Source organism: Electrona antarctica, assembly GCF_951216825.1.
Source record: "Electrona antarctica genome assembly, chromosome: 12".
NCBI classification, from domain to species: domain Eukaryota; kingdom Metazoa; phylum Chordata; class Actinopteri; order Myctophiformes; family Myctophidae; genus Electrona; species Electrona antarctica.
The window spans coordinates 27,631,860-27,649,583 of NC_136793.1; the positions used below are offsets into that span (position 1 = coordinate 27,631,860).

The 17,724-nt window shown below is 46.1% G+C and overlaps 1 protein-coding gene across 2 annotated transcripts in view; it reads right to left on the reverse strand.

The window, feature by feature from the left end:
- Positions 1-17,724, reverse strand: part of grid2 (glutamate receptor, ionotropic, delta 2) — a gene marked incomplete at its 3' end in the record, with an annotated part of 744,548 nt that overhangs the window by 308,524 nt on the left and 418,300 nt on the right. For both annotated transcript variants that reach the window (XM_079516745.1, XM_079516744.1), the window contains exon 3: positions 3,829-4,116. In XM_079516745.1, coding sequence (XP_079372871.1) covers positions 3,829-4,116 — 288 coding nt within the window. The remainder of the gene's footprint in view (positions 1-3,828; positions 4,117-17,724) is intronic.

Genomic DNA, 17,724 nt, shown 5'->3' on the forward strand with positions numbered 1-17,724 from the left:
TGCGTGCGTGCGTGCGTGCGCAGTGCCTATTATAGTGCCTATTATATTGTATGAACCAAATGTGGACAGTGTAGACTTAAACCAAACTAAATTTAACCAAACTAACTTTCTGTGTGAATACAATATTATTGCCCTATCTGTACGGTAGAGTATGTTAATAAAATATAACTTATACAATTGGTGTGGTTGTGTTTAGTCCCCCTGCTCTTCTCTATTGTAACATTTAGGCCCTTATACTCCAATTTTAGTCTACCACACACCCACCTCTGTGAGGGGACCAATAGATTGCTGGGGACTCTGGTCAACGAATTAGGGTTCACATGGTTAAAATACTTGCCTAACCATGGCCAACATCGATGGAAATATGAAATACTGTAACTTTGAGTCAACAAAACAACGGTATGATGATTATAGCGTTTAGAAACACTAAACAACAGCTTTCTTTTTTTACTGCACGCTATTTTTCCACAGATGTAATGTATTTTTATATGTTCATCATGCTTATTTTTTATTGATATTCTGTACGTATGTATTGCACTGGAGCTTTTGGACAAAACAAATTTCCTTCGGGATTAATAAAGTCTCTCTCTCTCTCTCTCTCTCTCTCTCTGAGTGACTGGCTAATTAACTAATATTTTAATGATGCCACATCGGACATGTATTTTATTTGTGGATATAAAATATATATTTCCTCTCAATTATCTTAGTTTTACCAACATTGTTCATGTAGAATAGTTAGTTTATGCTTATTTATTTAAATTGTGAGAATCGATATAGCTCATTTGGAGCCCTGTTGGTCCGGACAGGACAGAGGACGTAATCCTGAAATAGAGAAGGCATCATAGATGGGGGCTTGGTGACTAGGGGGACATTGCGGGTCGCCTGACTCTGCCACAATGCAACAGTTACCCTTAAAAAAACACATCAACTCAGTTTTATAGTAACTAAGATATTCGATAGAAATTCATAATTTTTTAATGCCGTATTTAGCCATTACGAGCTCAAATATTCGATGCTAGTCTATTCACAATCCTATCCCTCTCAGGGACAATCCATAGCCTTAACCCTTAGAAGGTGAAAGACGCCAATTGGCGTCTTCATCAGAATTCCGTAAATGATCAATGACGCCAATTGGCGTCTTCAGAGTTTTTGATTAATCTAAACATATTAATATGCTCCGAAGCGCTGTTTAAATTCCTGAGCTTATATTCCAACTACATTACCCAGAAAACCCGTGTCACGTGACACACGTGTACGTGTTGCCATTGGAAGCTGGTCCCACCCCCTGTAAACAGTGGGGGCAGAGGGAGTCTTCATAGTTTATTGTTTTGCCGTCTCGCCCGAGCGATTTTCTATCAGAAAAAGTTGAAAGCAGTACTATTTATTTGAGCGAGTTTTGTGGTAGTAGTATTGATCCATACGCGTCCCAGTCGCCTTCTCCAGGCGGAGTAGCCCTGGTCCAGTGCTTACAGCGAGACTCGCTGCTCCCTCCCTCCTTTTTTCATTGTCTCCCTATCGTCGTCCGATGAGCTATACCGGGAAACCATTGAAGAAGACTATCAACCCGGAATGTTTTGAGGTAATCTTATTGTAGAAAATGCCCTTCTATAGTGATCAGAAATCATAAGATGATCGCTACAAATAGATGCTTGGATAATTACTACTACTAGTCAGATCATGACGCCAGAATGACTCACCACGATGGCCCCCAGCCATTAGCCAGCACCAAAGGTGCTGGCTAATGGGGGGGTTGGTGCATTGGTGCTGGCTAATGGCTGGAGGGGGGGTTGGTGTCGATCGGTTGGTTGGTGCAGTACAAATGTATCGTAGCAGGCATGCACGCATGGCAGTACAAGTATTTTATATTGTAGCGTGCCTTATAGGCGATCTGATCTTTAGAGTAATGTTCGCTCCTTTTATTTACTGTCTACAAAGACGGAGAACAAACATGCATCGTTTACTGAAGCAACGCGTGATGACCTTGCTACAAGGATCGGAGGGGGGACGGGGAGTGAAGCTAACAGTAGCGTATTATATAAGATCTGTATGACGTTTCATTGACGTCTGAGCTTGCATGATAATCGCATTCATTGTATATTGTATACAATCATGATTGTACATTGTTTAGTGTGTCTCCGTGTGATGATGATGACGATGTCAGATAGCCTACGTCCCCCCCCCCCCCCCCCCCCAACTGGCTATTGGCCGGGCTGACTACAGCTAAATGTTTATTTTTATATATTTAGAACTGGCATCAGATGAGGAGGAGGAAGATGATGATGATGATGATGATGATGATGATGATGATGAAGACGAAGAGTCAAGACTGCGATGGAGTTCTCCGACACTGAACCGGATGCATTCATTCATTTCAGTTGTTGTTTTTTTTTAATTTAGCCTACACACACACACACACCGTCAAGAACAACTGGAATGCAGTGGTTTGGGGACACTGGGGAGTTTGGGGACAACTGTTTTGTATGTAGGCCTATTTATTTTCTGTAATATTTATTATAATTGTATTATGTTAGTAGTCATAAAAAATAAAAGACGCTTTTACAATGAGTTAGACCTGTCATGGCTATTTTGTTCACTATTCTGAGGTTTATGGTTTGACTAAGCGAGTTTCAACTGTGATTTACTCTGTAACGGTAGATGGTAAGAACCCATTTTTTTGTTATAATACAGTATACATTCAAGTCTATATTTTGATACATATCATGGGCACAAAGTCATATAAAAAACAATGTCCTTGGATGTGTTTTTTATCAAAACTGTTTCTTCACAACAGGTTTTTGAGATACATGCATGAATAGACAAGGTACTGGTAAGACTATGTAAACATGGTATATATCAAAATGTGCGTTAGAATGTCTAATTTTACCCCAAAAAAGAATTGAGTTTATATGATGTTCCATTTCAGAGCTAGGGGGACTTTTAGCTGGATAGGTCAGATTGATCATGACTGACCATGCTATTTATAGATGGCAAAATATCTACAGTGGTACATGTGAGAAACTTTTTATTTTATTTTAATTGAACTAGACAACTCACCCTTTAAAATGAGATATTGCATGGCTATGTACGCCCAGCAGAAAAAAAGTTATTTAGAAAATAAAACTTCAACCGGGCATAACTTTTTTTTAGAAACACTACCCAGTGTAAATGCAGGCTCTTTTAAATGGCTTCCAACACAAAAACTAAACATTTTATCAACTCAGTTCATTTTTTTCCTGGAAGCAGACAAGCCAAGCTTTCTCTGAAGGTCTTTCGTTGTCACACATTCACAACAGAGAATTTTCAATAAATCATTCAAAAACGCCATTCTGCCATAGAGAAGTCTAAAAACTATATAGAAATCCTTGAAACTCTCAAAGAGTTAAGAGACGGTCGGCCTGGCTCGACCAATAGATTTCCGTCAAGGTACATCACGTGGTGTTCAACTGACTCGAGTGACCTCTGCCGACTGGGTCTGTGCAGGGGGAGATCATATAGCTTCCGGGAACCGAACGACCAAAATGAACAAAATGAACGGATCTATTTACTGAACAACCGAACAATGATCCGGTTCACTGAAATGAACGATAGTTCCCATCACTATGACCAAGGAGTCTGTGGGGAAAAATAGTGTTTCTACAACATACTTCTACAACATACTGTTATAGCCCCACCCTTATTGGTGTTATTTTTTACCCTGCATAGGTAGTCAGACTTTGAACGTCCCTATACCAAGTGTGGTAGCTTTCTATTTTCCCGTAGACATACGGGAAAATAAGAATGTGTTATGCACAGTAGCCACTGTGAATATACATGAATCCTCTCACTTACCAAAGTCAGAATCATAGAAGAGGACGAACTTCTGCCAGCCGTACTCGGAGACCACCTGCATGATGACGTCATTCAGGTAGACGGGCGGGCGGACCTGCAGTGTGTAGTCATCTGTCCCGGGGATGCGGCTGGTGGCCGGACAGGCTGAGCGGGGCGTACCGGCCGGGGATCGCTGGATGAACAGGAGGGGGATGTGCATGGCGTCCGCCAGCGTCTGGAGGCTGCCGGCCGACATGCAACCGATGGAGCTCACCAATGCCAGGATGCCGCGGTTCATCAGCTCACATGCTGCGTTGGAAGGAAGGGAGAAAGAGAGAGGTGTATGGAGGGAGAGAGGACGGAAACAGAAGAGGGAGGAAAAATATCAGAGTGTTTTCTGTATGCAAAGACTGTGGCCAATTGGCCTACTGTAAATAATTCCCTTAAAAACTGACAACTAGAATGCAAAAGGTCTGCAAAACTGTAATTGCTGCAGGATTCTAAACTTGCTAGTACAGAGACACACAGTATGTCACATTGTAATGAGTTATTCAAAGCCTAGTCCTTCCATGCGCCAGAAGTGTACCTCCCAGCCCCGGCAGAGTAGTTCTGGAGTAGTTCCAACGGATTGTGTGGCCTTGGTCTTTCCCTAATGGGACTGATCGAGGGTATAGCTACTGGGACGTAAGTCGGCACTTGATCACCCCGCCTGGGTCGCCTGAGTGTGGGATATGATGTTCGAGAGAACCGAAACGCTGATGACCTTGGGATACATCACTGAGGATACGTCCCAGGTGCATCCATGCAATGTTTTTTACTTCTATTTATAATTAGTGACTCATAGGAATAGACTATACGTGACAACCAGGTATAGTCTGGTGACCACCGGAGAGACCGGTGACAGCCGGAATGTAGACGGCACCCGGGTGAGCAGTATGAGTTAGCGCCCCAGCCTGTGTACTCCGTGAGGAGGAAGCCCAACAAACCTCACATCAGACTATCCAGCATAGCGTAAGACAGTCAAGACGGGCAGTGTCGGTAGGCCAATCAAAGGCAGGCGGGCGTTACCACGTCTATGCTCGGACGCAAACTAGATATATGCGTATTTTAAGGGAGGCATAGAGTTTGTGAATGCTCTGTGCTAAGATTTGTCATATTACACATGTAAAGAGAGAAAAAAGTACAGCAGCAAAAAAAATCACTGATACAAACTTCCTCTCTCTCATACACACAAGTAATCCCACACAAACATAGGTAAACACAAACTTAGAGCGGACACAGATGCACACACAGGCCCGAGGATAAACTCAGGCACAGTTTAATTCTTGTGTGCATCTCACTCAAACCCAAACGCAGGTGCTGTGGTTGTTCCAAGACAGGAGCTCCCAGGTGCTAGTGTTCTGTGTACCACAAAGACAGATGGCCTCTCTTCACGCATAGTTTTTTTTTACTATATCGTACAACAGCACCGCACGTTGAAAATGATCGACAGTCTCGATCAAGCTGGGCTAATTTCAGTGTGCGTGAAGTATCAGGATTAATTACATTTCTCCCATTCCTGTGTCCACTCTCTGCCCATCAATGTGGTCCTCTGCCTTTATATCCTGCTCTCCGTCTCATATCCTTTCCTTTAATCACTTACCTATACATTCTGTTCACTAATATAGCTATGAAATACTGTATGGTAATTTGTGTCTGAAGCTCAGAAAGTACATATCAGAGTACGTACGGTTGGTTACTGGCAATGAATGATAGGCCAATAGTAAGGGAGTATTGTTTTGACAGGGGACACTATAATGTAAAGGCAGACTGGGTATTTAATCACATGCAGCAGCAGCAGCAACACGTGACAGTGCAATGGTGTAAGAAGACACCTACACCCCAAACAGCACAATAGGCATTCAACTCAACAGTGCCCTTGCATCCCAACATTTCCTACAGTACATCTACAATAAACTTCATATAATCACCAAATTATGCAATGGGATTTTGCAATAAACTAATAACGTTATCACATGTGTTGTTCTTTTGGCATCCAAAAACAAAACTTTTGCTTCCTCCAACATTCGCAAGGCACAGAGAATAAATTAAAGCTAAGGCTAGACATTGAGCCTAGTAGGCCTACAGCACAGTATGGTCCCTGGCTTGCATTAACATTGCACTCCATCCAGGGGTGGTACACGACAGAATTACATTATAAAAACAGTGTATTAAAAGCTTCATTAAGTAATAGTGTGTATGTGTGGAAAGTGCATTTAAAAGTGTATAGAAAAATCCATTACACAAAGTGCATTATAAAAAGGGACCCCATGGAAGCAAGAGCAGGCAGAAAGCCCTCTAGTTGTTAGTGTCTGACCTACTGAAATGGTGGAAAATCTCTATAATATGATCCAAGGAATCCAGAAAAAACATGACCCATGGTTCAAGAGTGTAGGCCAAAGCGTACCATGGCACCACCAAGTGACAGATTTGAAAAACAAATATAATAAATAAATAAAGATCTTTATTTTTTTCCCTCATCAAAATGTTTCTCTTTTTTAACTATAGATATATTTCCTTTCTTTCAATGTTAAGTTTTAATTGTGTTTCACTTGCCTTGAACACTACATTGTTTCTCAAAAAAATATACAAAACAATTACCAAAATGTAAATATTTGGGAGAAACAATAATAATCTGAGGCGGTACAGACACAGTATAAGCCTGTGTCGAGTGTGTCGTCTGGCCCCATCCCATGAGGAAACTGTGCAGGGAGGGCACATAGTGTGTCGTCTGGCCCCATCCCATGAGGAAACTGTGCAGGGAGGGTACATAGTGAGTACGAGTGATGGTGAATGTGTTTCTATTAGAAACACATTACACATAGAAACTTTCTAAATGGGCTCCTCCAGCCAACTTTGGAAGCTGATAGTAGCCAATGTACTGATACATCTTGATCACATGACTTGATTTGCATGAGGAGTAGTAGGCCTAGCAACTGTGTTTTGAAGAAAACACGAAATGATGGAAAATCTCTATAATATGATCCAAGGAATCCAGAAAAAACATGACCCATGGTTCAAGAGTGATTATTTTGCCAAAGTCAGCCAAAGTCAGCATCGATGCTGACTTTGGCAAAGGGTGCATAAAGGGGCGGGGCTGAGCCCTCACTGACTTACCGATTTCAAATGGGACAGCCCTCAAGCCCTCACAGACTTCACATGAACACGCACCTAAGTCAGTGAGGGCTCATTGAGTCAGCAAGGGAGCGGATTGGAATTGGGCCTATCTATCTACGCCCGACTACATGAACCCTAGCATAGCAGTGAAGGCTGAAGGGATTTGTTGTAGAGGGAAAAAAAGAGCTAGCAGACCACGTATAGAGCCCCGGGTGACCACTGTCCACTATTGGGTTTCTGCGGAACTGCCATACCATGCGTGGTGTGCAGTGGATTTTCTAACTAGTAGGGCTGTATTTTAATGACGTCACGTGCACGTCACATGCACGTGCATGCATGTGCACATAGTCGATCAGCTCGTTCTAGTTATATGATGGAAAACCAGCTATTCTAATGTAATTATATTTCTTATTATTTAGTTCCATTGTAAATTTGTTGTTTTTTATTTTTGTTTAAATTAATTATTTTCCTTTTAGTTTTATTTAAAATCCCTTTGCATTGTATACTCACCCTGCCTTACATTATTTTGCTTTTAAAACAATCACAAGAACTTCCAACAACGGTCAGGGATAACCATGAGTTTCAGGTTTTAAATGAACAGTAGGCTAAATGGAAAGAAACTTTTGTAAATAAACTAATATGTAGGATAGGCATCAAAGCTGTCTAAGAGTCACTATAATAACAGAAAATGCAACACTAGCACAATGATAGCCACGAGGAGCCGATATATATATGGTGTTTGTCAATCAGTGGACCATGACACAGTTTTAACACAACTCTTCTTTACTTTCAAACTTAGAATAATAACAACGGCAGCAAGCAGCAACATCACATCATGTTGTGTATCAAGACTGAAGTACTAGATCCCAGATAATCCCCCCAATCATCACACAGGCAACACAGGAGTATGCAACGAGCGCAGCACAATCAAACAGCTGTCAGTTCACAAACAGCTGTCAGTGAGACATAACATCCCCCCCCCCCCCCCCCCCCTGGCAAAAGTTCAAGCATACAGTCCCGACACATAGTCCTGTAAGCGGGCAGGGCGAGAACGCACGCGAGTAGGACGTGGAGCGGCACAGGCCTGAGGCCGAGCAGGCCCAGGAATGTCCACGACCTGTGCAGGAATAGGCAAAGCCACGGGGTAATCCATAGAGCGAGGCGCAGTCACGGCGTAATCCAAAGAGCGAGGCGTCTCAACTGTGTGGAGGAGCAGGGACCTTTCGAAGACGGCTGGAGTGCCAACGAGAGCCATCGTTGAGGAGGTAGGTGGCGGGGCCCAGCCGGCGAGCAACTTGAAGGGGGGAGGACCAGAATGAAGCCATTTTATTGTCCCGATGAGGCCGACGGACCCTGACCCAGTCGGAGGCGGCGATGAGTGGCTCCTTGGCCCGTTTTGACTGATCGTAGCGGCGCTTCATCTGAGCCTGCTGACGGGAGACCGAGGCTCTAACCACAGGGGAAGGGGGCGGGGAAATGGGCGTAGTGGAACGGAGCCTGTCAAGGGGCAAAGCGAGCTCCCGGCCCAGCATGAGGGAGGCCGGGGAGACGCCTGTGGTCGAGTGCTTGGTGGCTCTATAGTGCAGCAGAGTATGACGGAGTGCCTGGGAAAACGAGCACCCTTGATGTGTGTGTGCCCTGATGCCGTTTTTCAGAGACTGGTTGAAACGTTCAACACCACCGTTGGCCTGGGGGTGGTAGTACGCAGTGCGCACATGTCGGATACCCTTGCTCTGGAGGTAGTTAGTGAACTCTGCGGACACCATCTGGGGGCCGTTATCCGTTGTGACGGTCCGGGGAAGGCCCCAGCGGGAGAAGAGAGAGTCCAGGAAGTCGGTGAGGACCCGAGAGGTCACAGAACCGGTAGGGGCAACTTCCGGCCATTTTGAGTGCAGGTCGTAGACAACCATCAGGAAGCGCTGATGGTGTGGGACCACGTGGATCTCACCACAGACGTCCAGCTGCAGGTGATCCCAGGGCTGAGAAGGCCAGGCGAGAGGCTGTAGGGGAGGGGGCGGCTGGTGGCCTGTCTTGCCACTAACGAGGCAGGCAGCGCAGTCCTTGACCAAGGCCTCGATGTCCCGGTCTATCCCTGGCCACCACACCAGTTCCCTGCAGCGCTGTTTCAGCTTCACGATGCCCAGGTGGCCCTCGTGCGCCATGGACAAGAGGCGTGCACGCAGGGCACCAGGAATCACTGTGCACAGCCCACGTGCCACACAGGTGTCATTCCAACAGGAGATCTCCTGACGCACACGGGAGAACGCAGCAAGCTCCCCCGGGACCACATGAGGCCAGCCATCATGAATGTAGGTGCGGAGGGCAGAAAGGATGGGGTCCTGTTCAGAAGCGTCCTTGAGCTCCTGCAGAGAGACAGTGGCCTGAAGGGGCGCATGCAACATGTTAATAATGTCCCGTTCAATACAGTCAGTGTCGACGTGCAGGGTCAGGGTCGGGGCCGGGGCGGGGACAGATCGGGACAGCAGGTCAGCCACAACATTGTCTCTGCCCGGGGTGAATTTCAGATCGAAATTGTACTGACGGAGGCGGTCATACCAGCGGTGTAGTCTGAGTGGTCTGTGGCCTGTCCCAGACGTGGACAGCAGCGCCGTAAGAGCCTGGTGGTCAGTTCTGAGAGTGAAAGAGCGGCCATAGAGATAGAGATGCCACCTCTCACAGGCCCAGATGCAGGCCAAGGCCTCTCGCTCGCCCACGGAGTACCGCTGCTCAGTCGGGTTGAGGGCCCGGGAGGCGAAGGCGATGGGTTTCTCGACCCCGTTCTGGATCTGCGACAGCACAGCTCCTATAGCTATAGACGATGCGTCACAGGTCACGAGGGTGGAGCTGGCTATGTCAAAGTGGGCCAACACTGGGAAAGAGGTAAGCTGCGTCTTGAGGGCACGCACAGCATCACTGCACTCCCGAGACCACACCCAAGGGCACGTCCTTGCGCAGCAGCCGACGCAGAGGGGCTGTGGTGTCAGAGTACTGTGGGAGAAACCTCAAATAGTAGCCGGTCATGCCCAAGAATGAGGCAACCTGGGAAGCTGAGCTGGGGTCTGGGATGGCCTGAATTGCGTCCAGGTTGGAATGAAGTGGAGTTATGCCACCTGCAGACCGCCGGAACACTACAAATTCAATTTCAGGAACAGAGAGGACACACTTGTCAGTATTGAGAGTCAGGGTGTGCTTGGCCAGGGCAGCAAACACCATGTTGAGTCGCTCGTCATGAACGTCAGCCGTGGCCCCGTGGACCACCACATCATCGAGATAAATGGCCACGCCCGGTATACCAGCCAGCACAGAGACCATGACTTTCTGGAAGCAGCTAGGGGCGGAGCAGAGTCCGAACGGCATCCGAGTGTAGCGGAACACCCCGGCATGTGTGACAAAGGCTGTGAGGTTTCTGCTGCTGGGGTGAAGAGGCACCTGCAGGTACCCCTGTCTGAGGTCGAGCTTAGTGAACACTGTAGAGCCGTAGAACTGAGCCGTGAGCTCCTCTGACGTGGGGAGGGGGTACTGGTCTGGGACCACTGCCTTATTAACTGCACGCAGGTCCACGCAGACACGCAGGCCCCCCGACTTCTTTTTGGCCACCACCAGGTTCGAAACCCAGGGCGAAGCATCCACTGGTTCAATGAAACCAGCTTCAGTAGCTGCTGTAGCTCAGCTGAGACCCCGTCACGTAGGGCCAGCGGGATGCGGCACAGTGGCTGGATGACAGACTTAACTGAGGGGTCGATGAGGGGTTGGTGGCCGAAAGCAGAGAGGCAGCCCAGACCATGAAATAGAGACGGCCACTTCTGCTGCCATGACGTGGTGACAGTCATAATGGCCGACCCCCCTGTGTCCAGGACAGAGAACCCCAGAGCGGTGAACAGGTCTAAACCCATCAGGTTAGCCCCCCGGCGGGCCACCTGGAAGACACAACCGGGCACAGTCTTAGTCCCGTAGCGGACAGTCACCTGGAGAGACCCCAAAAGGTCGATGCCTGACCCCCCATAACCATACAGGGCAGTAGAGGGCGCGGACAGGGGCAGTGCACTGAAAAAGTTATTGTAGGTATCCAAGTTCAGGAGAGACCAGCCCGCACCAGTATCCACCAGCAGACGGCAGCACACATCATTGAGGTAAACTGAACATGACTTGAATGGCACTGCACCCGAGGTCACATTGTGGATAACAGTGGGACCAGACTGGGAGTCCGGGGCAGAGCGACAGACAGCAGCGAAATGATTTAGCTTACCGCAGTTACGGCATGACTGGCCACGGGCAGGGCAGTCCTGGGCTCTCGAAGCATGTGTCCGAGACCCACAGTTACCACAGGGCTGTTGTTGTGGTTGTGGGCGGGGCCGAGGTTGCTGACGTCGTCCCAGTTGCATCACAGCTGTGGAGTCAGGGTCCGTTGCGTCGCTGTGTGGCGGCGGCGGGAGCAGAGAGTGATCGGACGTCCGGCTAGATGTGGCCACTTGTTGTGTAGTTAACATAGCTGCACACGCAGTTGCACTCTCAACGTTAAAGGCAATAGCAACGGCATCGGACAGCGACAGTTCATCCTTTTCCATTAACAGTCTCTCACGCACTTTCACGTTGCTTGTGTGTTCAATTAGTTGGTCACGGATCATTTCATCCTGCAGCGCGCCAAACTTGCATGAGCTAGCCAGCCCCCGCAGGTTAGCCACATACTGGTGGACAGACTCACCGGGCAGCTGGCGTCGTTGTCTAAACAAAAAGCGCCTGCGTCATAGTCCGTATCGGGCTCAGTTTCCAGCGTCCCGAGCACCCGTTGACCCTCCGTTCCCAGACAGTGTTGCAACAGCGCCTTTTTGCGCGCCGCGCCGACACCGGTTAGCCCCATAGCTACTAGCCATGTTTCAAAGGACTGTTTCCAGCGAGTCCAGGGCACTGGAGACTCGCCCGGCAATTCCAGGAAGGGGGTAGGTGGTGGGAGAGAAAAAGCAGCCATCCTCGTCGCCAATATGGTGTTTGTCAATCAGTGGACCATGACACAGTTTTAACACAACTCTTCTTTACTTTCAAACTTAGAATAATAACAACGGCAGCAAGCAGCAACATCACATCATGTTGTGTATCAAGACTGAAGTACTAGATCCCAGATAATCCCCCCAATCATCACACAGGCAACACAGGAGTATGCAACGAGCGCAGCACAATCAAACAGCTGTCAGTTCACAAACAGCTGTCAGTGAGACATAACAATATACTTTTTGTATATGGTCTTGGTAGAGAACGTAAACTCACATTTGTAATGATTATAGGCTATGCCTAATTCCAGTTTCCAGAAAAAGAAAAATAACTCCCAACAGCTGAGAGTCGACAGGCACACAGGTTTAGGCACGAAACAAACTTTCCTCTGGAATCTGGACGCATGTCTTCTTCGGTGAGCGCGCCGTCAACGCGCATTGTCGTGCATGTGCGTGCATGTGCAGGTGTGCGTGTAGCTTCAGAACTACTGGGGCGGCGCCCAGGCAGCCCTACCGCTAGCTCACCGCTGCTGGACAGAGGCTCCCATTGAGTCTGTGCATGTGGGCATTGTGGGGATAGCCGATTTATCCTGGGTGCATCATCATACCCAGTGTAATTATAGTTTGATCTAGGCCAGGTGTGACTGTTTAAATGAGCCATCAGTCCCCTGTTCAACAAAAGCCATGGGTTATTTCAGGCAAGCAAGGCCTCATGTACCCTCATGAATTGATGCATGAGAAGGAGATCGACTGAAGTACTTTAAACTCTGTAGTCCCTGTACATGGGTTTGAGGAATTAATTAAAGTGTAACATTAAATGACTAAACTGCAATAGGTCTCACGATAAAGGTGGTCACTGGCTGCAATTACTCTCAAGACCACTGAACCATTGATTCTGTTTCCAGTGATATGAGCTCCACGCACTGGCCATTATTAGTGTGCATACGGATATTATGTGTGCGTGAGAATTTCATTATATCAGAACTGGGTGAATGTGAGCTATTAAAGCCAGTCATAAGTAATAAATCTACATTATCCAGATTCCACTGCTATAATAGATAGTAAGCCTGACCTCGATTAGTGGAATAGTCTACTAATTGATCGAGGGAGTCTGATTTGAGTGCCAACGGGCAACGGCGTAACGTCATGTTGTACTTTGGACGGGTGCAGTACTTTAGCTCGACTAGTCATTGGTCCGAAAAATGACAACCCACCTCAAACCCTAACCTAACCACAAGCACGGGAGCAGGCGCTAGTCCGAGATGCGTCCGCATGTCGGACTAATGCTCCGTCGGATTTACATGCGGTCCCCACTTTTCCCAACCACTGCGGTGGTCACTGGTCACCTTATAACCTAAAACTGGAGTATGAATGAATAATAGGTCTTTAGAGATTGGCAGTCAAATCAGACTGATTTGACTAAGAATTTAAAATCATCAAAAAATATTTGCATTATAGGCAACATTTCGCGATCAGATTTGACTATAAATTCTTAGTCGGGGACGACGGGGACAGGCCTAAATAGATTTCAGTCAGGCTAAGCTCATTAGCTTGCTACAGTGTGGCTATACTGTACAGTATAGCATATTAGCTTAGCATCATCAAGGCTTTGGCTAATGGAAAGCTTTTCTAATCCCTTACTTATTAGGGCACTTTGGAGAATTAGTGCCCTCATCCACTCTACATCACACACTCTTAAGTCTGCAGGGGGGCTCAGCGCTAGGCTCATTAAAGTTCTTTGCTAATGACTTAAAGGGCCCATGTTGAAGCAGTTTTATGTTACAGTAGCCTACATCACAAACAACATTTGCAAGCTTAATCAGTTAAACCAACCTACTTTGTCATGCAATGAATGAAGGTGACGGGAAATAAAGATTGAAGTTAAAATAGGTTTGTATAGGAATGGGGCATGTCTGATCAAATTAATATCAAATATCTAAATACTGATACTGAAATACTATTTGCCCCAAAGTGATGCTGCTGTTTGTTTCAAAAAAGCTTTATATCCTCATGTATAGCTTGTAGGCTATATAACAATGCAATGTGACACATAGCTCTGCTGTACCTCCTCCTACTGTATATACATTTTCAACTGTTTTTATTGTATTTTGACACTTGCTTTGGCAATGTAAACGTATGTTTTCTCATGCCAAGAAAGCTCCTTTGAATTGAATTGAATTTAATGTGGTTAAAGAAGAAGAAGGGAGGGAAAGGGCTAGGGGTGCTGGTGTTGCATAGTGAAATTACTTTAGCTCAACCATACACAGATGGTCCAGTGCAAACAGATGAAGATATAACCTTTCTGTCATTCTGTGTCTTATATTAAAAGCTCAATCTGAGGTCTGACTGCTTTTAAGAAGCAAGAAACTATAGTCTATCCAGGTATTCAGAGTATGTTAAAACATTATATCACTTTCCCACTATCTGTGTGTAGTAGATAAGTGCTATACTGTATGCTTGATATATACTAGATGTTTAAATAACCTCAGGCATTGACCCTTTGGATAAATCACAGGAATCCAATGTTTATTTCAAGATACTGTCTCGCTAGGGGTGTGTGTGTGTGTGTGTGTGTGTGTGTGTGTGTGTGTGTGTGTGTGTGTGTGTGTGTGTGTGTGTGTGTGTGTGTGTGTGTGTGCGTGCGCGTGCGCGTGTGCGTGTGCGCGCGCGTGCGTGCATGCGTGCGTTGCAGTAGTAGTCTCTACATCAGAGCATGTTATTGAGCTCTCTCTCTATACCTTGTTGGTCTGTCAGAATAAATGGACTGCCCACACTACACTTGCACCCAGCTGTGACCGATGCGTCTCTCAACGTTTCTTATCTGTTTCACCACCCAGGACCACCACCGTCAACCCCCACCCACCCAACCACAATGTGAAGCAGAGAAATCAATACCAATGTCAGGGGACGAGTGAAAGAACAACACAGCAGCAACACAGTCTGTGAGCAACTTTCTTGCATTGACAAATAGAATGGGAACAGAGTTTTGGAAGAAGAGCCTTTCAACAAGTAAACATAGCTGCATTACATTGTATTATTTAGACCCTCACTTGCATTGTACGTCGGATTGAGGCCCGTTTCTGGTTGACACGGTCATGCAGAGAATACAGTATGTTTTTAATGAGGCCCGGTCCCAGAGTGAGACTATAGTGATCAAGTCAGGCACTGGACTGGAACTGTATTTAATACCAGCTCCACACTCGCCCTGTCCTTTCAACCAGAAGCAATCACATTCAATTAACAAGTACACACATGCTCCCATGCAACAGGCCAAACACAATTGACCAGCAAACCTATCTCCCTGCCTATAGGGCCAGGGAACAAGTCGTCTCTCAAGAGAGATTCAGCTGCAAAAACAAATCATTTTTGTTGCTTTACCGAACAGGTTGACAAGTAGGCCTAAAACAAAAAGATAATTGTTGACCCACATAACCCTATAACTGGCCATTTCTAGCCTCCAAACTGCATACACCTGTACCACTGCATTACTCATGGATAGTAATAGTACTGCTGGCATCCATCACCTGCACACTACGTTTACTATACTCCTAATGCACAATGAAACAAAAAAGGTTGCGATCTAGATTCAGACACCTATATGTGATCTCAATTCTAAATTTGAGCAAGAATCGTGCAGCACTAGTTGGCTGTCCAATTCATTTTACTTACTGTTTTTGCTACAAGAGAGAGGTTTAAGTCAAGCACTTTGATGTTGTCTGTTTGAAGGTGTAGTGAAACGGAAATGGTGGACATTTTATTTTGAAGTTTCAGCTTGAAACGCTGGCTCTGAAGTTTCTGAACCAATCAGAGCATCGCATCCCTCCAGGCTATGGGGTTTTAAGTCTGTGACTTCCTCTCACGTGCAGTGTTGTTTGTAAACAAAGTGACAGAGAGACGTGGGGCGAAGCCAGGGGATTATTTCTAACCTATACACAACCTACAGTATATACATATTTTAGCGTGATGATTAAGTTTAAAACGAGTAATACACTGTCTGGATGTCATCTTGAATGAGAATGGTTTAATCAAAACCAGCTGTGTTGGAGGACAATGAAGCAATGGGAATCAAACTGGTGAGCTTCATTTTTATTGGCTTTTATTGATGTGGGCCTCGACACGTCATCACGCAACACGTTTTCGTTTTCAGGAAGTCAATCCTTGTTGCTTTTCCCTGTGTGTGTCAGCGGCATCACTCAGCAATAACGTGAAACAGAACACAACGATGAGTATATTTGTTTTTTAACACGCAGTCTCTCTCTCTCTCTCTCTCTCTCTCTCTCTCTCTCTCTCTCTCTCTCTCTCTCTCTCTCTCTCTCTCTCTCTCTCTCTCTCTCTCTCTCTCTCTCTCTCTCTCTCTCTCTCTCTCTCTCTCTCTCTCTCTCTCTCTCTCTCTCCCTCTCCCTCTCCCTCTCCCCCCCCCCCCCCACCCAGCATACATGTGCGCGCTGCTGTGCAATGTCTGTGACTGTGAGACAATAATAATATATATAGCATAAATAATAGGCCTAATATAACACTTTCTCTCTATCTGTGATCAGCTCCTCACACACATAACTCCTCTCTCGTGCATGCAGTGCACGGCTGCACGCCTGCTCAATCTCAGCAACTGTTTGGGTAAATGTATTTTTTTCCGATCCCAATGGATCGCTTGCTGGTTTAGCGGGACGAAGCGATACAATTGCGGGATGGTGCGGGATTAAATGGGACTTCTTTTTTTGTTGCAGGCGGGAGCGGCGGACAGGCGGTCACCGCGGGCGGTCAAAAATAAAATCATTGCGGGCGCGGGCGGGATTGGTCTGAAATTCCATGGCAGCGGGCGGGAACGGGATCAATAAATCACTCCCACGCAGGGCTCTAGACCACGGATATGGTCTAAAAAAACCTTTAAAGCCACAGTAGTTGGCTCCAGGTGCCACATTTTGAATATAGTAAAGTTCAGCAACTACAGACAAAAGACAATAAATATTTTCATGGTGCAGCACTACTATACCTTCTGCAGAGAGCACCGCGCCGAGCAAGATTCCTTCTGTACTGTTCATTCAAACCTTTATTTATTCTCGAAAGACATTGAGGTCATCCTCATTTGCAGTGTCGTCGAGATACATGAAATTGTTTTCTCGGTAAATGTCCACAGATGTCCGTTAACATCCCGTAATCAGGGAATTAACCGGGAAAAAACCATTTGGCATTAATGCCCGTTTTTGCCTACTTTCACCCTGTGACACATAAAGCATAATACAATATTTCAAAGCAATAAACAGAACAGAACAGTAACATTTCCTCATCACGTGACGTAGCACGTAGGCTATGTTTAAAAACAGTTGCAGACACTTGGGGGTAAGTCTGCTATCAAAGATTTAAATTGACCGTATGTAATGGGAGAACATATCTTTAATTTAAGCTGTAGGTCATTCCACGTGGTTGGGGCACTAAAACAAAAGGTTGTTTTCCCCACCTCTGTGTTTACATTTGGGATCTTTAGTGTCAGCCAGTCTGACTGGAGCGTGTCCTATACGTTACAGGGTTCCAATCCAGCAGAGCTTTGATATACAACGGTAAAGTTCCATCAATTGCTTTAAAAATAAACAGATACCAATGTTTGTTTCGCCTGTCTGCCAAGGAGGGCCAACCCACTCTGTCATATACATAGGATGCAGTGATGAGTTCTGTAAGGTTCACCAGATATAAATCGCAAAGCAGAATGATGAACTGCATCCTAGGGCTTGAGGACAGAAGGAGCAGCTTTTCCATAGATGACAGCTCCATATTCCAACAC